Below are 26,336 nucleotides of genomic sequence, written 5' to 3' on the forward strand. Positions count from 1 at the left end.
ACTTTTAAAAGCAGTCTTTTCACTGTGAAAACAGTTTTAATTAAAGAAATTTAGCAAAATGTCATTGATCCCCTAATTCAGTATTTACAATTTTATACAGTAAAAAAATAGAAAATAAACCCCAAACCCTCATAAGCACTTTCATATGCTACCACAAAAAAATATAATCTAAAAAAGATTCTGTATAAAGTTGCAAACTACCAGATAAAAATAAATGTAACGTAAAAATGAAGCTCTTAATTGTCAAGATTTTGGAGATGAAATAAGAATTATTGACATGAAACCTAGGTAAAATTGGCTGAGTACAAAAATCACATTTTAATTTATTTGGTTTAAATTATTAATTGTGTAACAATGGCAAACAGCAGTGGGCCATGTTTGATGTAAAAGAAGCATTTATGGAGATGCAAATAACTTAAGACCTGGGGGGGGGAGGGTAAATGCATAAATTGGTAAGCATATGAAATAATTTATTAAAAATTCAATAGATCTGTTTATTACGGCGTGGAAGCAGAGAGAAAACAAGGCACTGAGGAACTCTCTAACCCTAAAAATAAGCAGGTAAAAAGAAAGTGAGTGGAAATCAAAGTCAGGCAAGTTAAAATGGCAAAGAAGGTAAGAACTGTAAAAGCTGTGCTGATTAGTCAGTGAAAGAAGTTGATACCATTTAAACCACTTGAACCAGTACCACACCATTTGAACCATTAAGAAGTTGAGAGTATTTAAACAATTTTTTTTTTTAATCACAAATTTATTCAGGCTAATGCTAATGGGACAGTGACACCAGTATGTGGATAAAATCTGTGGTCCATGTTAAGAAATTAGTCAGGAAAGATAATTTAGTGATGCCACTTTTGATGCAGCGCATAATGCATTAAAATGCATCTATGAGTCATTTTCAATAGAACTGCTGGAAGAATTTGCTATCAATAAATATTTCTAATTTATTCTCCCAGAAGCTTGTTTCACCTCATCCTTTATTTTGGGGAGTAAAGCCCCATTAACAGCCGACTAATTTTAATGTCACAATTGAACAATATTCAATATTCCAGAAAAGCAGGTAATTCTGTCACTAACTTCAAAAAGGCAGGGCGCCTTATCGCATTCAGTATTTCAAATCTGATTTAACTGTATATGTCTTTTTGGTGCCTCTTGATACTCAGTTTTAACGTGTGTGTTTTGAGAGTGTGTACATGTGTAAGTGTGTATAATTTAACAAGATTTAAGTACCTCTGATAAATTTGTAAATAGTTTAAATATTTAAACATTTTTTTCTGTATAGGGGTAGAAAAAAGTTGTTATGTGTTTCAGGTAAATTATGAAGAATAACATAAGAAATCACGCTTCTCTGTCCTTTTTTCTTCAGTTACTTATGTTCTTCAGTTCATCCAAACATCTCCTTGTAATTGTGAGAAAATGCTTTCTATAGTTTAGTCACCTGCCTCCTATCTTCACTGGCATGCAAAAATATTTGGAGATTCACAGTTAGATCATGCTTTATTCAGCATAAAACAGGAAACATATTCAAGTGTCAGATCAGCTCTGAAATGAAATGTGAGGACAACTGTGGAAGGCAGTCTGTGCTGGCAACATGTCAGGGTAGTGAATCATTGGTGTTTACAGTTAGTACCATTCACATCAGTGCAGCTATAATTTTCTTTCTGTATTAATCAGGACCAACTTGGTGTCTCAGAAGACTTGTGATTCCTTCCTTATTTTAGCTGTTAGTATGTGTAAAATCCTCAAACGTAGTTATGTTAATTTTTCCCACTTAAATTGCCTGTAATTATGCTGTCCATTTCCAGTAAGCCAAGTATGGGAAAAGGATGATATAAAAAGGATGGGAAACTACTGACAATGTTATTGTATTCAGGTAAGTTTTAAAAATAATGCCAAAAGACACATAAGCATATAATGTGCAGGTAGAGAACATATTTTGAGGTCTTTCATTCACATGGTTTGCTCAATGGTGAGACTTGCATCCTGATGTGATTCCACTAAAAGACTTCACACTCACAACACTAAAGAGGCAGAAGTAATGCATCCCTTTTATGAATAAGTTCATGCTGCATCCAAGGAATATTAGATTTTCATCTGGGGTTTAGCCAGGTTTTTGGAAAGAATGCTAGCTGTCAATTGCTTCAAAACAATTGAAGTAATTTCCAGTCTTTGTTTTGCCTTCTGCCCTACATTTAAGACTATATAACGTTTCCACAGAAAAGAGGATCTATTTCCACTCTAAATAGAATTACAGTTGTCTTCTAAGGTAGGAAAAATAGTCATAGTCAGAAATATCTCCATGATATCTCCATGTCTACTGGCATCAAGGCTAACACTAAGTTGGCTTCAGTTAGGCCATAAAGAAAAACTTCAGTACTGAAATAGAGCTCCTGATAAGGCCACTGAATTTCCACCCCTGGATCCTTTTAAGTGTAAGCTGGTGTGTAGCTGTTCCTATCGTGCACAGAGATAGGCACTAGATGGCTGCACCTCGGGTGAGATCATACATGTTTTTCTGTGATTCTGTATGTGATTTCAGTTCATTTTTCCTCAACATCTACATACTTACACAAGCCCTAATCCATGTTAATCTGGGCCCTGTGTGTAAAAGGTGTTGATGTTGCTGTAACTGTGCAGCCCCACTTAAGAGTCTTTTCTGAAAGCGAAGAGGCAGTGTTATTACGTGCATGACAACTACCACTGTACAAAGACTTATTCATTTTTTGTTTGGTTCAGAGAGAAAGGACAAACAATATTTGAAATGTAAACTTATTAAATAGGGCTCTTCATGTTTCCCGTTAACTTTAGAGAGGTTTCTCATTTTTTATTAATCCCCCCCCCCCCGCCTTTTTCTGACATTTCTTATGCAATATTAATATAAACTGTCACCTTTTGGGTGAAAAATAAATGACTTGTGTTGGGCTGGGGCTGCCAATCTCAGAGTGTGATCCTTCATCCTAGAAGAAATAACAAGATAAACACACAGAGGAAAACAAAAAAGAATAACAGATACAGAAAATAAACTTTTAAATTGCTTCTGCAACCTCTCTGTTTCAGAAATTGCGTTTTGTTGCCTGTCTAGTTATGAGACTGACTGTGCTGTTGCAACATCCTTGAAAAGCAAAGCCAAATTAACTTTCAACATAAGGCAAAGGGAATGTTGAAAAAGAGCAGAAATGAGGTGTGAAATACAAATACTGTGTAAGGATACTTGGGAAAGACAAAAATTTAATGTCTTAAATCCAAGATACTTGAGATTTATCTGCAGCTTGAGAAGTTTTCCTCCATTGACTCAATCTAATTAGAGCATTTCTAAATATCGGAGTGATTCAGTGTTGTATTAGCTAATATACTCTGACTCAACAATTTTAGTTGATTTTTGTAAAACATTTTTCTCTTATCAATTTTCTCTTCTTTTATGGTCACGGACTTCAATTATTTGAATTTTTTACTATCTTTATTTCTGGCTATTGCAATACTTAAATTCAGCTTGAGATGCTGCAATCTTTTTGCACAAAAAAATTTGTGACTCTAGGCATTCATGCAGCAGTGATAATTTTGTATTTTTCACTGAAACTGTGTCCCAATCCTTATATGAAATAAAGTGTTCCTGTCTCAGAGGCAGCTATTCAAAACTTCATTTGGTGCATTCTCTTCTCAGTCTTCTCAGAGATCTAAATGTTGATTACTTTCAACAGCCAGAGCCAGCAGTGAAACCAGAAATATTAATTTCTTTAAAAAATCCTTATCTTGCTGTTTTATGACTGGACCTTTTTTACCACAGTCCTTTTTATTTTTTTTTCTTAGCACTATGAGCAAGTACATGAAAAATAATATTTTTTACACATTTGCTTATACAAATTTTCTGATATAGTGATATTCAACACAACTGCTTTTTGCTGTGCTACTCTAATGTACTCACCTTGACATAATGTATTGACAAGCTATTTGAGTAAGGAATTCTTCCAAAAAAGAAAGGAAGCTAAATAAGAAAAAGTATGCTGTCAAGTAGGTAATTCTTTTAATATAACAAATAATCAGTTTGGTGGGTAATTTTCCAAACTTTTGTTAAATCAAGTTTAATGCTTTTCCTTCCAATGTTTATGTCTTTCATGAGGAATACCTTTAAAAGATCTTTGCCTGACTTTAAAACAAATACATCTAAAGTTGGGGGAAAAAACCCAAACACAAAAACTGACAAAAATGAGAATGAAAAGCACTTTTATTCCATGGAATTTATTTTTCCACTTCTGCTGTTGAGTCAGGTGGTTTTTCTCTTATTGAAGAGGTGCATAGACACTTTAAGGAAATGTAGAGTATCCTGTTCTCACTATCGCCAGTAGGATGACAGCTCCTAACAGCTGGAAATATAGAGAGGGCTCTCTTCCTATATGCCAAGGGGATGCAGCATGTTCAGAATGAAATCTTCAAAATGGTAACAGTCGAGTTTTTCCCAGAACAACTACATTTGTATTGGTAGATCTTAACTTTTCTTCCCAAGAGCAACAAAAGTGTCCCTGTCCCTGAATCAGCCATTGCTAGTCCAAAGAAGGAAGTCCCAGAGCAGCCCAAAAAGCAGATTTGGGGGCTCAGTTTATTTATTTCTTTTTAACTGGGACAATCCAATTTAATTACTTTTTCTAATTTAGTTTACAGAACTGATTTAGCTGTTTTAACTATAATGTAAAATACAACAATATCCTCAGGCAGACAACTAACATGGGAAAAAAATCAGCTGCAATTATTTAAATTTGAGAAACTATTTTTAAAAAAGGGTCAGAATGAAAAGATAGGATCACTCTTTAGCATTACTATCCATTATCATGGGATCTGTTGGGATCTTATGGGATCTGTTCTTGAACTTAATTTCCAGTAAATAATGTCTCAAAGTTTGGAGAGGTAAAAAACCTTAGTAACTCTCTAAAGAGATGATCAGCACGTGTTTTAGTATCTGTTTGTAATTATACTCGTCTCTGATTTCTCTGTAACAGAAAATAACCACTAATGCCTCTCCAGAAAGTATTAGAATAATTTATTTCCTCAAAAGATTAGTCAGTTTTCTGAACATTTGGAAAACTTTCCTTATATGGCAAAAAACCAAACAAGTTTCTCAGTAGAGTTCATTAAGAAATAGATACAATTATGGCACTAACTCAGAAGAAACCTGTTTTCAGACTCTTGCTCTGATTCAAATGAGGGTCTTCAAGACTGTCTTTTAATCAGACAGAATAGGAAATTAATTTTCCTATACAGGCAGAATAGAAAAGTGAGTCAAGCTTAATGCTGAACCTAAAGGAATGAACCTTTCTTTTTCTCTCCAGCAATCAGACAGATCTTTCTAATGGAAATATAATTGAAAGTAAAATTTCTCCTGCAATTATGAAGTTTCCCCCATAACTAAACATACTTTTTGTAAAATCTCAACATCAAAATATTTTCTGTCCAGTTCTATTTTGGCTGCAATTCTGTGTTTACTTAAATGTGTGTATGTATAGATATCTGCAATTTCAACATTTTTTTTTACATTTCTTAACACTGAAATTCAGAAGGGTATCTTCATCGAATAAGATGAGCTACATACAAACACATGCCTTCACAGATATTATTTATTTATTATTTGAGTAATGAGGATATGTTGGAGAAGCTGTATCTTTTTTTCCACTCTGGAGTGAATCTGTTCCCTGCTGCCTGTAAATGCTATTAGAGCCATCTCCATAGCAACTAATGGTGATGCCCAAGCAAAGTGTTCCGAGAATTCCAGCTGAAGAAGTAGATCATTATATGCCCTTAGAAAGAAGGATGTATGTTTATGTAGCCAGAACTGATATGTAAAAGAAGACACAAACAGTAAAACTATCAGGGCACTGATGCCAGCAAGTGTAAAGGCATGATGTGATTCATTTTTACAGCTGCTTTGGAGATATTGCATGAGAAAATGCTTTTTATCTTCAAAGAACTTAGGTGCTAGGTTTAAATCTTGATTATGATAGGACTGATTTCTTTTGACAGAACTGTCTGAACTAGTTAAAAAAGAAAACAAGTTTTGTTTGTTTTCTTATTTATGTGTTTTGAAGAAATGTTGTAATTAATATGAGACACATGAATACTTACCTGATTTTAACAGCTGAAGTATAATTTTCTTGCAAGTCTTGCAAGTAGTATGGTCAAAACCATACTACTACATGTAGTATGGTTTTGAACATTTTACATGAATTGTTCATGTCAAAAACTGCTCACTGTTGTTACTAACATTTACATTTACATTTACATTTACATTTACTAACATTTACATTTGTTGTTACTAACATTTACAGTTCCATGGCAAAAATATATGTGCCGCTTTCTATATTACATGTAACTTTATAGGTAAATCAGACATCCAGAAAATTCTTGAGCATCTCCTGAGTAAAAATCATGCCATGAGCATGAAAGTGGCAAAAGTTTGTTTTCTGTTGCAGAGAGCTTTGTAGAATAGAAGAATTCAACTCTCACTGACCATCCCAAGAGGTGAGGGCCTCATGCATATTAGCAGATTTAAAAAATAACCAAAATATGAGTATTTAATGCACTCATCATACTTAAAATGAAATGACACAAGTAATCAAAAATAAGTAGTGCTGCTTCTGGAAAGAGCAGTCGATCAGAAGAGAAGAGATTACCCCTGCAGAAGAGAAGGCAAAGTCACTATTTAGTGATAAAGAAGCATTCTGCCTTAATTTGGAAGGACCTGCCTAATGAGCCATGCTTAGTTCCCATGGACAAATTTATTACTCTCACTTAACATGGATATCATTATTAATTAGGCAAGCAGGAGTCATACTGTCCTGTCAGCAGTGATGCTGGATTACCCTGAAGCTGGGTGTGAGCCAATGTCTTTTGTCACAGCCCATCCTTCAGCAGGACTACATTCCCTCTAGTGAAAATTACCATACTGCTAAAAGTTTTGTGTGTGCTTCACTTCAGAGAGTTTTATTAATTCACAATGAGAATATCAGGAGCAAATGGTACAACTAATCAATATCAGTGTGAAAGAGTTCTTAAAAACTCTACATGAAATTGGCTCATGTCCATCATTGACTAGTAAATGAATATTGCAACACAGGGTCATAGCAGATTCTTAAATGGGTAGAATGACATTTATATTTTAGTTGAAGTAGTGGTTTGGTAAAAGTTAATTAATGAAGATTCCTGCTTCATTCAGACCTAGTTTTGAGACTCCTGACAAGGTTTTTTGGGGTTTTTTTTAGGTTTGTTTGTTGGTTTTGGGGTTTTTTTTTGGTTGGTTGGGGTTTTTCTGGTTTTTTTGGGTTTTTTGCCTTTTTTGGGTTTTTTTTTTCCAGACTTTTGGACAATTCCCAGCTGGATTCCTTAAAAGAGAAAAAAAAATGCTTTAAATTCCTGTATTTATAAGGACATTTGGATAGCTATCTTTTAGCTTTACCTACATATTGTTTTGTCCAGTTATCTATTGCACAAATTATTACATTCTAGAAACCTAGAATACAGATTTTTAATGCTTGAGAAGAAATGCAAAACTAAAGAAAGATCTTGCAGAAAAAGCAGAAAAAGTTGCAGAAGCAGTACTAAGGGGAACCTTGCACATAAGTTTTTTTACATGTAGGATGAAATACCACTAATTAGGAAATGATATATATGTTGGCAATTTTAGAAAAACTAAAATACATAATTTAAATGTATTTGACTTACACTTCTCTTCTCATGGACCTAATCATAGATGATGATATCAAAATCACAAGTATATACATTAGAGCTAATCACAAATTGAAATTATTATTTGGTTAAATTATTATTTCTGGGGAAATGTTGTATTTTGTTTTCATTCTGAATAGGAACTTCACAGAATGGAAATTCCAATAATAAATGAGTCCATTATGTGTGTTGTTTGTCACAGTATAATGTAGTGGATGAAATATTCTAAAATTTTAAATGCGAAACACTGAGTGGAAATACTACCTAGTACTGATTAGGTCTTTCCTAAATCAAAGCATGCTCTCATTTTCATACATAAGTAGCAAAAACCTGGATAATTATTGTAGATCCCATTTAGCTTTTTTTTCATCATCTGGGTTTGATGTAATGCTTAGTAAAATCTAATACAATTCTTACTGGCAATGTTGATTATAAAATACATAGGTTTTTATTTAATCACTTCAAAGCCTCCAGAGATTTTTGCATTTTTCAAGTGCTTTTTAACAGAGATCAATCTCAATGAAACTTCTAACATTTTGTTTTTCACAGTCTATGCAATAACTCTTTTTCCTAGGCAGCATATTCTTCTCAATAGGAGACAAAAAAAAAGCCCATAAGACTGGAAGAGTCTAAGAGTATAATTTAAAAGTATCAAACCTTAGCTGTGCCCAGCTAAATAGAGATATGCGTTCTGGAACTCAGCCATGCACTAAGCTCTGTCCCATCTGAAAACAGGGGTTATATTAAAGTCAATGATTTGTGTGATCCCACATAGTCATGTTTCAGAAAAGCTTTAAGCTGCATTACTAATAATTACTTATTCTCTCCTTCTGTGGTTGTAGCTATGAAGAGCTAAAACCTTCCCCAGGAAAGACATGTACCTTACACATGAGTCTTGCCAGACTCCATGCTGAATAGGTCCTTTGGGTTGTGAGCTAACAGGCCCATTCAATCAGGTTTAGCTCTGGAAGCACAGGAAGTTCAACATCCCATTTAAGATTTGTTAGACAAGAAGTGCTACTTCTAAAAGAAGTAGATTTTTCTGCCCTGGAGGACAGAGGGTTTTCCAGTGCTTTTGCTCATCCAGAATTGAGATTGTTAAGCCTGGAAGAGAGAAGGCTTCGGGGTGAACTTAAACTTATTGCAGTCTTTCAGTATCTAAGGGGATCCTATTCTTTCAAGAGCATGTAGTGACAAAACAAGGCAGAATGGTTTCAGAATGACAGAGAGTCAGAGGTTTAGATTAGACGTTAGGAAGAAATTCTTTATTATGGGGGTAGTGAGGCACTGGAACAAGTTGCCCAGAGAAGTGATGGATGTCCTATCCCTGGAAGTGTTCAAGGCCAGACTGGATGAGCTCTGAGTAACCAGGTCAAGTGAAAGGTTTCACTGCCCATGGCCATAAGGGGTTGGAGCTGGATGATGTTTAAGGTCCTTTCAAGCCCAAGCCACTCTGTGATGCTGTGTTTTGTTGCTACACATATCCACAAGGTTAAACATTTGTCACAGTGCTGCTGCTCTGTGTGCTTTGAGACTGTGTGTGCAATGGAGCATAGATGTCATTAGCAACAACCTGGATATTATAACCTCTATTTTGAATGCTGGTCAGGACATACTGTGAACAGAATTGACACTTCAGTTTTAGTAGAAGGCACTGAATGAAAAGGAAAAAAAAAAGGGGGGGAAAGAGATACGAAAAAAAGACAAAAGGTGTTTCTGATAGGACATAGTCTGTTACTTAGCTACACCTAACTGGTTCAACTACACATCCTTATGAATATTTGGAAGAAAAATCTGTAACAAGATTGTTTTGGTTTTTTTTTGGAAATGCTGCCTTTTAAGATCAAACATGTTCATGCTGATTTTTTCATACGTGACTAAACACTGTACAGCTACTAAGCTTAGCACTTGATGGAAGTAAGGAAGGAGATTTTTCCACAGTGACTGGTCATTTTATAACCACAGTAATTTACTTTTCCATGGTGATTGAAAAGAGAGGATATGAGGCCTCCATAGCCAATTCTTCTAGAAATTGTAAATCACGCTTCAACTAGAAGCATTCATGAATGCATGCTGTACTGGCTTTCTTGAACAGGTCAGTCACTTTTCTACTGAATGAATGGAAAGGGGAAATAGTGCTTGCTCTCTTCTTGCCTAGTTGTATACTTGAGACTGATAGTTTCAGACAGGTTCCTGTTTTATATATTTTGTTCTCAATCAGCTTTAGGTTGCTGGTTCTCTGCCCCAGGGAGAGCTGACTTGAACAATGTAAGCTGCTCTTCTAGCTCGTATCAGCTGGTTGTGCTCCCCTTGGACTATTCAAGTTGTGTATAACCACAAGGCAGTACTGTCCCCTCAGTCTCCTTTGCTCAACTGCCCTTTGCTATGGGGTAGCTTTGTGAAAATTACATGCAGGCTACTTATACCCAAATCTCCAGATGTATTGGCAAGGACAGCTGGTGAGCTTGTGACTTGTGGCAATTTCTTTGATGTAGCAGGGACTAGATTAATTAAAGCTGTTTCTGCAGACCTGTTTTTCACAAGAACAAATTACATGCCAGAATTTTAGCATAAAGCATCCTTTTTATTATATAAATAAATTTTAAAAAATAATTGAAAACATTTTAATGAATGGATTTCCTAATTAACTTGCTTATTCTTTAGTTTAGTCCCGATTACAAATACTAGCAATCATTAATTATTAAATATTTATAACCCGATGTCTATTATGCGATGTTACGTTGAAAGTAAAGCCAAAAGTAATTTTCTCCTCCAGGACCAAAGCCAGCAACCTAACCATGGACAGCCACTATAGTTTCTACCTGCAGTATCCATTTAAAGACTAATCGTATGTTGGATTTTGTTAAGCCTCCAGAAATATGAACTTGTTTCCTCTAGCCTCTATAAAGAAAATAGAACATATGGACTTTTTATACTTCTTAAAATAAATATATTCCTTTGACCAACCTTCCAGAGTAGGGTGTATAAGTCAAATAGGTCAGAGAAGCTGATATTTCTGTTCCTCGTGTGAATAGAAAGTAGAAAACTTTCATAGAATGTATCTAATCTAAAGTGTATAGCTGATAACATTTTTTCAGAAGTGATTTGTTAAAATATTTAAAGTTACTGCCTGAGATGTGCTGTTCTTTACTATTCTGAATATAGGCATCCTTTTTAAAATTCATTGAAGTGTCAATGTTTAGACCAAACCCCTGATTTTCAGTTCCTCAAGTGACTCTGGTTATTCCTGTCATTTAAAATGCCATTTAAAAATGCTGGGTTTGACACATAAATGTTTGCAATTAAAAATATTAATTGATGTATGCCAGATTATATAACTTCAGGTTTTCATCAGGACAGTGATCTACTGGACCGTCGGAAACATTGCTTCAGTGTCCAGTCTGAATCTGGAGAAGATCTTTACTTTTCTGTGGAACTAGAGTCTGACCTAACACTATGGGAAAAAGCCTTCCAAACAGCAACTTTTTTAGAAGTCGAACGGATACAGGTGAGAACAACTGCCTTGTTGATCATCTTTTGGTACATATACAAATTAGGCCCATATGACATGATGATGTAATTTAAGAAATTTTATGACCTTCTGCAACTCTCAAGTTATTACTCTTTTATGTAAGTAATTGCTTTTGCTGCTCCCAAACAGCTTGCCAGCTAGCATTCAGAATAGGTCACCTGAAGTACAATCTTTGAGTTATTATGGCAACGTGATACATATTTGTTAACTGAAGTTCATGGACAGACAAGGAAAAACAATCTATGGATGAGGGACAAAATGCAGGTGTTTAGATATTCTTACTGGCTTACATGCTACTTTATTTGTTACTGAATATCACAAGAGAACCTTGGAAGGAACCAAGGAATTAAGTAGTCCTTGTAATTCCAGGAATGAGAGTATGCTGAGTGAAGTACTGGCTGGATACAAGCAAGAACAAAAGTTGTACCTCAGATGCATTATTCTTTCTTCACATATTTCTTGTTCCTTGTGTATTTACTCTATTGTCAGGTGACAGCGCAGAGATGGTCAACATTCAAATACAGATTACCAGTGACATTTTATAGCAAAATTTCGTATCAGAGTGTTTAACTTCTTCTCATATGACCAAAAAGTCATGACTTTTTTACTTTAAAAAAAGGAGAAAATAAGCCACCCACCACAATTGTAATTCATGTGATCCCAATTGTAATATTGATTTTCTAGTAATGAAATATACACGTGGTTAGAACAGCTGCAGTTGATATTGGCAGGAGTTGTACACACCTACCCGAGCCACGTTAGCATATTAGCCTGTGCAAGTATTGGCTCACACATTTTCTGGGTCCTCCTGGGAATGCAAGAAGTGGCATGTTTTTATTCAGACAAACTGTTATATATTAGCTCTTTTTTGACCTGCAAACCACCACATGCAGATGGACTGATGAAGATATACTGCAGATATACTAATGAAGATCCAATATGCAAAAACAACCCTGCAGTCAGTTTTAACTCTCAGTACCTTTGTTGCAAGAGGAGTCAGGGAAGGTTTGGCTTTCCTCTTTTAAGTTCATATATGCTGTTACCTTTTATAGAAACTATTCTTATCTTTTAAGCTGTACTTGAATGCTGGAAAATCTAAGACTAGATTTTCTGTGTAAAACTTGCAATAATGTTTGTCTTTAAATATTTGAGAGTTGTTGACTTTCTTGTATAATTCACTGCAACATAGTTTATAGTAGCACTGCTGTGCCATCTGTAGAAGAATATATGGCATTTTTCTTGAATAACTTTTATCTCAGAAGCCACCTCATATTTGTTCTACTTCCAGATTGATTCATACTGTAGCATTCCTGGTTTAGATTTTTCTTTTCAATTTTGGAATTGCATTAATTCAAAATTGCCTTCAGGCTTCTCCAAAATAGTTTCCTTTAGAATCTTAACCTCAGATTCACCTTAATCTTTTAATCTTCTTTTTGTCTCTCCTGATGTTCAATGTAGCAATTAAGAACTCAAAGTAATGTTTTCCTGATTGATTGATTGATTGATTGATTGATTATAGCAAGTCTGTGAAAGTGGACAAACAGGTTTCTCATGATAGAATATTACTGTGGAACTCACACTCATTATTTCACCTTTTTTTCTTTATTTTCTATATCTTGATTTGGAAAAAAAATATGGAATATTTTAAACATAGTTGGGTTTGGCATCCTCATTTTTCTTTTAGCAATCCATTACTTCTTTCATCTACTACCAACCTGCAGTTGCAGATAAAATCTGGCAGAATACTTTGTTTCTAACAAGTTTTTTCATTGCTCTGTGAGGAAAAAAAAAGTGACAGGTTCAAAATCAAGGTGTCAATGATACATTCTGACTAAAATTTTGATTTATGCCATTGTGTTGATATGAATAGTCATATTTAAAGTGAATGCTAATCCAGTAGGTTTGTCTTACAATTAAATAATATAACTTTGAAAATGGAATTTCAGTTTAAAACTACCACTTCAAAATATTCAACTGCATTGTGAGCTACTCCATAATCATGCAATGAGTAACTCTTACTCAATGGCTATAACCTCCAGAAGACGTTAATCAGGCGCCAATTCTAATCTAACTCCAAAGAATATATAACAAATTCAAATATTTTTAAATACATTACTATAAATATATAATGAATTCTGTTTCAACCTAATTCGTAGCTTCTGCCAGAGGTATTTCTAAACCAAAAATTAAACAGTTCGTTTTTCTTAGAAAATAGATATATTAGAAGAGGCATAGTCAAATTGATAATAATATAGCAATACCATGGTACAATGATACAGTGATGTCATTTTGGTGTGTTACAGTCACTCTTTAATTAGTTTTGTAATGTAGTAAGAGATAGTAATCCATTTTCATAATTATCTATTTTAAAAAATTACTTGAAATGAAAATCCTTTTTCCTTATTCTCTCACAGCATTGTTGCACAAAGAATCTGGGACTATTATAACTGAATAATGATGTGCAATTACATATATGCCTGTCACATTCCCTTTGTGTTCCTGCTACTTTAAGCTAATATTTTCACCTCTTGCATTATGAATTTTTTTCTTGCTGTCCTTTTTTTTTTTGCTTGTATTTTAGTTGTTTGTTCTCTAATGTAAGGATTATTATGTAAACTGTTTTATGTCGCAGTACTTTAACATATGTTTTCATTGAAGTTGAATCTGAGTTTAAAAGTTTGAATTAAGTCTTAGATTTATAGTTCACTTTGTTTCAGCTTCAGAGATGGCTTACATAAAGTTCACAATATATTGTTCTTTCCATAATTTAAACAGTGCATGTTGAGGGAATAGTTTCTAAGGAACAACTTTGAGTTGTCTCCTTCAGCCTCTGCCTGACCCACTGAATTATTAATAAACCAAAGTTAACATTCTGTACTCTGTGGAAGAACAGCAAATGACTGCTGAACTGTGTTCTGCTTCTTTTGGGAAGGGGATGCTTCAGTTCTGATGAGGTTTTGATGAGTTCTTGTGAGAAATCAGCAACCAAAGCCAAATATCCACAGTATATGTTATTCATAGTCACTTTTAAAGTTTTAAAATGCTAAATGTATAAGAAATTTTAAATTATCTTGTACCTTGATAACAATTTTTGCCTTTCTATTTTCTCCAAATGTTTGAATTAAAAGGTAACTTAAAGAAAATAAAGATGAGAAAAGTCTTACAAGAGTTAGTTAACTTGTAGTGTCTGAAAGTTCATATCTCTACTCTGACCTGTCACCAGAATCATGTGCAAAGGGATACAACACCTGCAAAAACCAAAGGACATTCTTCCCCAAGAAAACTAAACTCTCACTGTCCAGAGATATTTTTTTTATTTTCACATTTTTTCTTCTGTAAATTGTTTTGGAAATCATAGACTGAGGGCGTAGAATGGTCTTTTATATAAATAAAGAATAACTAAACAATCAGCTGCTACTAGTGATCTGCCGTTTCTTCCTGCAAAGAACTACACTGAGCTGAACTAGATGATATTTCTCCACAAACTGAGCACTGCATTTTTGTAAAAATACTCTTCAGTCTTGGAAGTAGTTTGCTTTTTCAGTACAGCCTTGAACCAAGGCTGGTATGTCCTGTTTCTCATAAATCTTAAGTTCCCAGTGAGGCTAATTAGCCAGTCCAAGTTCTGGGCTTAAAAGCAAAGGCAGCTGTGCCAGTTCAGCATGGTGCTGCAGTGCACACTGTAGGTTGGCCTCTGGTGTTGGGGTGGGAGGTTAGGAAACTTTTGATGACAATATGTATTTTAAATCCAATACAAATTTTCCTTGCCAAATTTAATTTCCGGTAAAAGCTCTAAGTCTGTTCCAGATCTTTAAAGTTTACAAATGAAAATGTAATTTGCGTCTTGTAGGATGTTTAGAAGATAATTCCACAAAACCGTACATTTTTTGCTTTGCATGCAAAACTTGAACATTTTTTGCATATGTGACTTAATTAACTATACGTAATTGTGAAATATAATACTTTACACTTTATTCTTCTACTTATGAGATAGTACCAAAGGCAATATCCTCTTCTTTTTCAGCACTGATTTACAATCAAATTTTACACATTTTTACTCATTCGTATCAGTCTCATGGTGCAGCTGATCAAAAGGAAAAAAAAAAAAAGCCATTTTTATTTGTTAATATAAACACAATATGAATTTTTCAATTTTCCTTCATTGCATTTTCTCTTTAGAAGCTGTTAATGCACCTTCCAGCTTGTTGTGTTCTATGGAAGACCATTAAGAATCCAAACAGCCCCGAAAGAATATATATGTAAAGGCATCTGCTTTATCTTTCTAATCAAAATGCCAAAAATAATCATAGGTTCTTTTGTAGTACTTACAATTTGTAACCCACATTATTCCCACATTTGCAATTTATATTTTGATTTTGCTGACATATTATAGGTCATGGAAGTCTTTGCTCTCATTTCATAATTTTAGCAGCTACAGCAATATTTGAAGAGTATAGCTGTATTTCATTTAATCTGGAGGGCAAAATGTCTATAAAATAGGAATAATTTATTTAAAGAACATGCATCTGATTTGGAAATGTTTTGATTTTTTTTACGTATTTTGTGATGAAAAAGACAAGTCTGTCATTTTGTACCTGCAGTCAGCATTCAAGCACAGCAGTAGTTTTGAGGCCAAAAATTACACTCATAAATGTCTCACAGTGTGTATTCAAGTGTGATGTAATGGAAATAAATAGAAGCATATATTTAAAAATGGTAGAATGATAAAGTCTTTCATAATTCCAAGGTTTCTAGGTTTCTCATAGAAACCTTTGAGATATATTGGTCCACTATCTGAAGCAAAAAAAAAAAAAAAAAAAGAAGATATTTCTGATAATTTCATTAGCTGCAAAGTGATATGAAATACTAGCTTTTCCCCTGAGATTTAGGACAACAGAAAACCACAAGAAACATATAGATGCTTTTTTTTTTTCCTCGAAAAGATAAAAGGAATATATTTATCTTAAAAGTTGTTGTGTATGAAAAAAAAAAAAAGGAGGTTTGAAAATAAAAATTTTTTCCTTTTAGAAAATGTTATTAGTAAGCAACTGAGGCAATTCTGAACCTTTAATTTTTTTTCCCTAGTGGAAGCAAAGCCTGTTTTTATATGTCTTAGACAACTTCATCACTGATAAAAATCCTTTTATTTGAAATACAAAAAATTGACATATTTTCACAAAAATGACTTCTTTCTCATAATAATTTTGAGGTACATAAACATTAGAATAAAGACTCAGAAACAGTGGTCCTAGAAAAGCATTTAAGAAATGTCTTCTGTGGTAACTACCTTCTCTGATTTTTCTTTTACAGTGCAAGACATATGCCTGTGTTTTAGAGAGTCATCTTATGGGACTTACCATTGACTTCAGCATGGGCTTTGTCTGTTTTGATGCTGCCACAAAGGTAAAGTTCTAAGAAATTTTTCCATCACACTGTTATTATTACTTGTTATTTCTGATATTTTGAGATAAGTAGTACATCCTTAAATTGTCCTTCTCTTTGTTATAGAAACAGATTACCTAAAGTAAAATCTCTCATGCTTTAGTTAAAACTCGAGACCGATTTCTAATTATGTGAGAAATAGTATTCTGTTATTTGCTTGTTATTGAAAAATCAATACCGATACCAATCTGAAACAAGCATCAGATCTTTATTCTTTAATTTCACATGAAAGCCCACACTGATTCAGCTTGATGGTTTGTTTTGCTAGTGTGTCCTTGGTTTTGAGAAAAGATAACTTTCTTGGTTTCAGTCTCATCTATGACCTTGAAAAAAATCTTCCATTCTCTTCTCTTGTTTCATGGGAGGGAGTGTGTGCTATTACAGCAATTCCACAATATCCAGTTTATATTTTAGCTATTATTGTTCAGGCTTCTGTAAAAAGAAAAATCAACCATAGTCTATATGTCTCACCCATCAGCTTTTCCTGTCAGCCTTAAAAAAAACAACTCAGTAGAACTGATGAAAGAGTTTGCTTCATCAAGCAAATAGTATGGAATCAATTTCCATATTGCATTATCACACATCCAAGTCTCAGTAAAACCATTGACACTCTGACTATGTCATATGTTGACATTTGCACTAATTTCTGGCGAGTCCTAAAATGTGCTCAGACTTCACTGCTACTGCTCGACACTGCTGTTACTGGTAGAATCTTTCTTCTGAGTGAAATGGTGAAATCTTTCTTCTGAGTTCCACTTCTCTTTGATACCTATTTTCCTTTGAGATGCTGCAACATTGCCACCACCAACTGCTGAAAAGGCCCTTTTGACTCCAGAATTTGTTTCTATGCTCTGTCTGAAGTCAACCTTTCCCACCTCATTACTGAGTTAATCCAAACCCTTTTATTCTTCCCACTCCATTCTGTCTGTTTGCACAAAGTGATGAATTTTTAATTCAAACACTTACATAATATCGTTTCTTTTCATTAAGCAATTAGTGTTGTATAATTCATCAATGAAACGTGACTATCAGTTTAGAAGGTATTACACTAAAATATCAGTACAACAGAATTAAAATGCAGTAGCTCAGTAAAAAAAAAAAAAAAAAGTGGTTTTCCCCAACCCTCCAATAATATTTTTTATAATATAAAAGTATAATAAAGAATTTCTTTTGTGTATCTAACCTAAATGTAACCTTTCAGTTTTGCCCTTTCAGTTTGAACCCATTATTTCTTGTATTATAGGTACTGTATTGTATTGTGTGTTAGAATAAAGCATTGCACCATGAATAAAAAAAAGGGTATTGTTTTGTTAGGTAATCAGGTGTTAGGCAATGTGAGATAAGGATGACAATTGCATTAGAAAAGAAAAGAAACAATACAATTGAAAACAACATAATCTGTTGACAAGTGACTGCTGCAATTAAAATTGTCAAACCAGCCATAAGGTGAAATGTCTGAAATATGTGTGTCAACCACATTTTAGTGGGTGCTCAAATAGGAAAAACATTACCTAGTCTCTATCAGTTTATGGAAAGATGAAGATTGCAGTGCTCTTAGCCAAAAAATTTATTCAGATATCTTTATTATGATGATGACAAGTGTAAGCTGTGTCTATGCTGGCAATGTTCTTCAACAATATTGCTAATCTCATATATACTGAAATGCAAACTAGACCTGTATAGTCACCTAAGCTAAAAATGTTATTTCTCACTGTTATAGATGGATAAACTTATGAAGTTCATATGAAACAATATATGTTTTCAAAAAAAAAAAAAAAGTGAAAAAAATAATGAAAAATGGAAACCATTTTTCAGGACAAGGAAAACACTTTTAATTCAGTCATTCCTATCTTAGTGGTATTTACATGTGCATTTGTGAATTAAGGGTATACAAAAGTCCTTGCAAACATCCCATGAATTAACATATTCAGTATTACAGACAAAAACATTATTTAAAATGTCATACCATTTATTAAAACAATATTTACATATAATTCTTTATAATTTCTAGGATTTTTTGCAATTTGTATTTGAAAAATCAGAACAAACTATTATCTTTTCACTTTCAGTGACAGGGTATCCACATCTCCATGGGGCACCCTGTTCCAGTGTTTTACCACCCTGATCCTATAAGATTTATTTCTTCTGTCCAATCTGAACTCTGCTTTCTTCTACTTTAAAAACATTGTCCCTTGTCCAGTCACTGTAGGCCTTGAAGAAGTTCTTCCTCCACTTTTGTATAAGCCTCCTTTAAGTACTGAAAAGCAGCAGTAAGATCTCCCTGGAGCCTTCTCTTCTCCAGGTTTAACAGCCCCAACTCTTTCAGCCTGCCTTCATGAAAGAGATGTTCAAGGCCTCTGATCATCTTAGTGGACCTTCTCCTGTATATGTTCTCTTCTGGTTTTTTTGCTGCTGCTCATACCAAATTCAACCACTCCTTTTTGGGTAAAGATTAACTTAAAGCCATATTTCAGAATTCAGTGTCAGATTGAACTTTCATTCTGTATTTCTCTCAGAAAAGCTCAGAGAATAACCCTGCAGATGCAAGATATTTTAATTAATTCACACAAGGTCTTGGACAAGGTACCTTGAGGGTAAATCTGCTGAATATCATTAATTTTTTTAAATTCTTATTTATTTATGACATTTTCATGTTTTGGAAACAAAATAGTTTCTGAGAAGTCCTGTCTAATATTTTGTTGCAGTGGAATCTTCAGTAAATCTTCAGGCAATTTCAGTTTTGTGGTTATGGTATTTTAAGTTTTCTTTCTTAATTACTAATGAATTGAGTGTGAATTGTCTTTATAAGCACATAATTACTAATAAACTGAAATGAAGAAAGCCAAGTTCTTTAACTCATTATTTTAAACATTATTCATTTATTCACATGTTCCAGTTATTTAAGCAGTGCAACAATATTTAAATTCTTTCTTCCTCTCCCATTTCAAGTAAGTGAATAGATTTTTTCCTACATGCCCTTACAAATTGCATTCAAAATTTCACAAATTTTCTAAACCCCAAACTCACCCCCAGTCTTCATGAACAAGTGTGTAGGGGATAATGGCTCTCATTAAGCCATCTCATTTATGATTTCCAGACAAAAAACCTTACAACCCTGTGTAGGTTTGTTTTCTTGTTTGCTGTAATTTAATCCTTAAATAATACTTAACTATGTAAATTGAAATTAGTGGTTAAAAACTGTCGTCTGTGCTAAATGTATTTCAAGTTAAACATCATAATTAGATAAAAACATTGTTTCTGTGTCTGCACAGACCTATAATAAATATGAGTACACAAAGTATTAAACTGAGTTATTCAGAAAAAATCTGTTCTGTGATGTGATTATACCAGCACTGGCATAAATCATAGCTGTTTCTGCTGCATATTTCTCTGCTTTCTCGTATTCATTTTCTGACTGATAACTCATAGAGTCAACAGTAGTTTGTCATTTGGAGTATTTTCGTATGATGCTTTATAAAAAGCCATTGTAATTTCCTGAAAGGAGAATGAACAGCTTTTAAGACTACCTGGTTGAATCTGATTACGTCAACATTTCAGAAAATTGCTTCTCAATTCAGGTAAAAATTCTACCAAATAGAATTTTGGCCACAAAGTAATTTTTCTCGTTGCACCTCGAAAAGTAATGACAAGTATATTTATGCCCTTGTTCTTCTGTAGCACTTTTCAGAGCCAAAGCACCAGTGCAAAATGTCATCTTTTATTAGCAATGTATGGTTTGAAAACAAACTGTGACACATAGCCCAAACCAACACTGGCACGTGTTTGATTATGATTATTTTCCTGATGTACTCCTTAATTTGTGGTAGTTATAAACCTGGAGTAAAAAAGCCATCTGCTTCCTGTGTTGGCATACACAGGAATGTAATTCTAATCAATAGGGAGTTTCCTCAAGGCATCTCTTCCACTGGGGACTTCCAAAAAATGCCCACCAGCTTTAACCAATTTTATTTGCTTTAGTTGAAATACAGAATGTCAAATAGAATCCCCTCACTGAACTTTCCTCTTTCTTCATTGCTGGTATTCTGTGAACAGTGAATTTAGCTAATCTTTGTGAACACCCTTTAGATATTTTATTTTCTTTTCTGTCTTAATCACATTTTCTGGATTCTGCTTAGTTACTCCTTGCACTGCAAGGTGCCTTAGTATACAGCATCTACTCCAGAAGTAATTTTTCATTAGAGATGTTCCACATGCTAAATGGTTTGTTTATTTGGTTTAAAATATGAAAATTCTGAAAAGATGCAAAAGATTCTGTGGCAGTTCTTAGAAGTTACATACCAAATTTTATCCTAGGTCATTTTTGCAGTATTGTGTATGAATGGTTACTGGAGAAAACATTTTTCTCAAGTCCTGCCCAACTACATCTCAGCACTCATGTCCTAAATTTGTCTAACATTAGCTAATATATAGACATCAATATTTTAATGAACAATTTAACTCTCTCATGGGCAATTTCTGTTAGGTATGGATGTACATGGATACTATGATGAACATTTATAAATAAGATTTGCAGCCACAATAGCTACTTTAAGAATTAAGTATGGAGACTGATTGATTAAACAGAATAACAAGACCTGTACAGAAGTTAATCTAAGTACTATCAGAAGTTAATCTAACTACTATTCTGAAAGTGATCCAATCCATAAAACTACTTACTCAAGTGCCATTCAGTAACTGATTCTTAATGTGCTTCCATAAAAAATATATGGACGTATATACATGGAAATATGTATATTATATATATTTCTAGCTTAGTGACATATTCATTTAAATTGTTTTTTATAATGTGCATATTTGCATCATCAATTCTACTAATAATATATGTGTGTGTTTTTGTGAATATACATTGCCATATACCTACCTGAGCAAAGTGCTGTGTCTGTAGTCCATCATATTTACTGCTCATTAAAACAGCAGTCAAAAATATATATTTGTCAGAAGAGAAAAAAAGTATCCCTTGTAGGATTGAAAATAAATTAAGGTGCTGCTGAATTATATGGCGGTGCTAGAACAAAGTAAGAAAAGGCTCCATAATGGCCCACAAGGTACCTATCAACAAACCTCAGTGTACCTGTCTTGTGTTCTCTTGCAGAAACCTTCACCAAAAAAAAAAGAATATACCGTGAACAATAAGTGGCATTGCAAATATCTTTAATTTGGTTTCCATACCAAAAGCCTTCTAAATCACACAGATCAGTATTTCTCTTAATTTCTTTAGGAACAATATCCCATTTTTCCTAGGGATATATACCTTGTCTGTCTCTTCATGAAACTAATACATGTACAGCATATTGAAATAAAACAGCATATAAAAACCTTCTTGATATTCAAATTTCAGTAGTAGGGAAGGGAGAAAGAAGCCAGGCTCACTGGAAGATGGAGATTTAATGATGTAACTCTTGTGAAAAAATATTTATTCCATGCTTCAAGGTTTAAATGTTCAACAAATAGCTACTATAACTTTAATATAAGCCATCAGCATGCTTCATACAGTTTTATGTTCTGTGGCTAAAAACAAATTCTGGTAGGTTGTCCATCAGCACTAAGGAAATACACTGAAGTCTTTCAGCATTTTATGTAATTTCAGTAATGGACAAGAACAGTTATAAAGGCTGACTTTCATGCTTTTTTCCTTTGTCTCATTTTTGTTCTTTATCCTCTGTGTCCTCCCCTGTCTTTCCCTTTACAGTTATAAAGCTGCAGCAGCTGACAAAGGAAATTGCCTTGGACCATAATTCTTTTGCAGTGAGACACTCTCCAGAGATCAGTAACACAGTAGAACTGAGCACGAACAAGATCTTAATCCTACTCAGTTCCCTACCGCTGCTGTAACTCTGGACAAAGTGTCACTTGGCAAGAATGAAATCTTTCTCAATTAGCTATGAGACAAACAGACAAATTAAGGTGTATCCCAGGTGCCTGAAGACTCAATTACTTTTATTGTTAGAAACAAGGACCTGGAGGTCTTAAGCTCTTGATTTAGTTTGACTTGTAGGAGTATCATGTATTTTAGTTAGACAACAAACAACATTAGCTTTAAAAGTGCCCATTGAAGTTTAGCGTAATTGTGTAACATATATCACAAATTTTAAAATTGCCTTAAAAATCTTAAAAGAAGAATAATCCAAACTGTCAGAGTATCAAGAAAAAAGGAGAGAGTGTTGCAAACAGCTATAGATTTTTAAAGGGGTGATGGAAAAGACAACAAAGGAATTTGATGAAAGTAGAACTTGAAGTGACCTCTGACATCCTTTCCTTAATAAAGATGGTTTGTTTACTCCACCATTTAGAGGTGATCTGGGATGTAGCTGTCTAATCAATATAAAACACTGACAGACTGTCCTGGTTCAGGGCAAATTTGGGACAGAACCGCAAAAGGGGCTTCTCTAGAAAAGCAGATTCAATTGGCCCCTCCCCCCAAACCAGCTGGGGAGAAAATACCTCCTTGGAGAAAAGTAGAAAAAACCCTGTTTATTAAACAATAAAACAGTAAAATCTAAACAATACTAAAAACTAAAACCTCTTACTGCTACAAAAGACATGACAAACTCCGAAAAGTCCCCTCCCCCGGTTGCAGCTTGGCTCACTCGGTCTCTTATCAGTCCCTCATGTGCTGGAAATGGCATGTCCCAGGCCCGGCCCGGTGGGCCACAGGTGCGAGCTGCCAGTGCTCTGCTGGGTGTTCAGTCCAGAGCAGGTTTAAACAGCTCCAAAGAAAAGGAAAAACCACAGTCCAGAGAACTTCTTTGCCTCAGCTAGCTAAAACTAACTAAAACAAAGGAGGGCTCTGTCCCGCTGTCTGTCTATCCGCAGACAACACAGTCCAGGAGCAGGAATGTGGAGGAGTGAGAGCAGTGTGTGAAAACAAACTGCGTGCTTCTTCTCTCTCCCCTTCACTCTCTGGAACAAGTCCTAAAGGTACTTATTATTCAGCATAAACAGAACAAGATGACTGGGGATAAAAGCATCATATAGTCAACCTAGGACACAGACTTAGGTTTTTTCCAAGCATCCTACTGAAGACCAAACTTCTCTTGCTATTATATAATAAAACCTATGTGATTCATGCCAATGAAATGGCATTATGCTTATGATTTCCATAGGTCATGTATGTAGACGAGACAGACTTCATAAAATCATAGGATATCCTGAGTTGGAAGGGACACATAAGAATCATCAAAGTCCAGCTCCTGGTCCTGCATGGTACAGCCCCAAGAATCACACTCTGTGCTTGAGAGTACTGCACAACTTGAGCTCTGTCAGGCTTGGTGCTGTGACCACTTCCCTGGGGAGTCTGTTCCAGTACCCAACCACCTTCTGGGTAAAAATCCTTTTCCTGATATCCAACCTAAACCTCCTCTGACACAACTTCAGGCCATTCCCTCAGGCCCTATCACTGGTCACCACATAGAAGAGATCAGTGCCTGCCACTCCTCTTTCTCTCACAAGGAAGTTGAAGACTATGATGAGATCTTCTCTTAGTTTCCTCTTCTCCAAGTGGACTCAGCTGCTCCTCATGTGGTTTCACGGCAGGTGAAATGATGCCACTGTAGTATGTGGTGCAAACACTATTGCTCAAGTTTATAAAGTGTAAAAAGTCTTTCTGCAAGAAAAGAGCTGGTCCACAGTGGATAATTTGACACAGAAGAGACAAAACTGTTAAATAATAAATTAAAGGTAGTTCACTGAATCCACAGGACACAAATTAAATCTGTTCTGGTTGGAGATTCTTATGTTGACACAATACACATTTTCTTTCCTAGCTGCAATGCTTAATGCCCTCTGTATCCTAAATTATATATCTATCCCAGAGCCATGGACTAGTCAGACATTCACATTCCTATGAGTATTCCTTAGAGCATGGTAAGTAAAAATACAGTCACCCATTTATTCTGTATTTGTTTGATAATCTGATCTTTATTTAGGATTAGAACAAACTCCTTGACCCAAAATGAAACAAAAACTCTGATGAATACTCCTAGTCATAGCCCAAACAAACACAGTCATAGTTATTGTGTATTTCCCCATTTCTGATGTCATTACCTAGATGGAAAGTGATTTTGTTTGATGTTATCTCACCAAAATTGTATGTGGATTAGTCCAAGATTCTGGGAATGAGTAGCAAACTGACATATAATATGAATGTGAAAGTATTTTCTAGGGTACCTTTAAGAATATGTGTTCTAGATCTAGCAGTAGGGCTAAGAATAGAAACAATAATATTTCTCTTAATTTTTATGGCTGCATTACAGGTATAGACAAGTCAATAGCTTTTCTTCCATGTGTCATTTATATATTACATTTAAGTACCAACTATAAAATAAAAATATGCAGGCAGAGAGCATCCTTTTAAATTATAGTAGAATAATACTAGCAGAAGATAATAGGCAGTAATTTGTTTGCAAAGACTAGCTTAAATGAGTCCTAGATGATTACTTATAAATAAAATATTTCTCATTAAAAAGTATTGGTGAAGAATCTTGGTCCCAGATACGTCACAGGAAAAAAAATCCTGCTAATTCAGTGAATACAGGATTTTGCTTTTTGATGATTTGTTATTACAATAATTTAATAACATCTCAAGAGGAGTCTTAAATCTAATTTGTCAGCTTGTCTGCACAGTTTATTTGTTTGCATTGCATTCTGGTATTCTTTGAAGTTAATTTTCTTAAATGGTGTAAAATGCAAAAGGCAGCCTAAGCAATATATGAATAATAATTGGAAAAAGGATTTATATCTTATTGGTTGTTTTCAATTTTATGCATGATACATACTGTATTTGTTCAAAGAGATTGTATTCTTACAGTGCATTTTTCAAGACATGGATTAATTATGTCAGATTTTCTGTGGCCACACTGGGACTGTGCAAATTGTGGCACTGGTGGTATTTTCAGTGTATGCATTGGTCCCCACTGGCTGAATTGGACTGCTTGCTGTTGTTCCTAAATTCTACCTCATTAAATGAGAGTTCACTTTTCTCTCATTCATTGAGAAGCAATAAATAGTGCATACTGAGTTCTTCTCTTCATTTTCCATCAAGGCATCATAATGTTGTGTGCCTTGACTTGGAAGGTGTGTCAGGATCCTCAAGAGTAGCTGATCCCACTGTCTACAAGAGAATCTTTTTTAATTTAGTAGCAATTTGTGCTTTAAAAGGAATTGGCATCCGGTCCACCTGTCAAATCTGTTTTAGGGCAAACAAAAATTTATTGCTTCCTATAAATGCTGTATATAGACCTGTAAAATGTTCTCAGTGATGCAGGTTATGCACAGTTACTGAGGGAACTACTTGAAGAGAGCAGGCTGTTTTTGTCAGCTAAAAGTAGCCCTGTAAGTGTTGAGCTCAGTAACACTGCACCTTCAAATCAGTAAGTACTTCTGCTTATAGTTCATAATTCCTGAAAACTAATTTAGAAAAAATTTATGTGATACACATTTAGGTGTTCGACAATTTTCAAAAAAGCCAGCATGTTTTACAAGTGTACTTGTTGGTTTAAAGTCAATATATATACATAAATATATTTATACAAAATTAGAACAGCCTATGTTAACTTTCTGAAGCAATCATTCAACAAATGGTTCCAAGAAACTCTGATTTTCAAAAACATTAAAAAATAATGACTGTGACAGT

At 34.4% G+C, this 26,336-nt stretch overlaps 1 protein-coding gene across 13 annotated transcripts in view; it reads left to right on the forward strand.

Moving 5' to 3' along the window:
- The window catches only part of SNTG1 (syntrophin gamma 1), a 321,662-nt gene that overhangs the window by 276,302 nt on the left and 19,024 nt on the right, over positions 1-26,336 (forward strand). For 12 of the 13 annotated variants that reach the window (XM_038129566.1, XM_038129568.1, XM_038129565.1 and 9 more), the window contains 2 exons: positions 11,066-11,218; positions 16,553-16,645. In XM_038129566.1, coding sequence (XP_037985494.1) covers positions 11,066-11,218; positions 16,553-16,645 — 246 coding nt within the window. Of the gene's footprint in view, positions 1-11,054; positions 11,219-16,552; positions 16,646-26,336 lie in introns of those variants that run through there. The other variant, XR_005256059.1, reaches the window with a different exon arrangement.

This window comes from Motacilla alba, chromosome 2, assembly GCF_015832195.1.
Source record: "Motacilla alba alba isolate MOTALB_02 chromosome 2, Motacilla_alba_V1.0_pri, whole genome shotgun sequence".
NCBI lineage: Eukaryota > Metazoa > Chordata > Aves > Passeriformes > Motacillidae > Motacilla > Motacilla alba.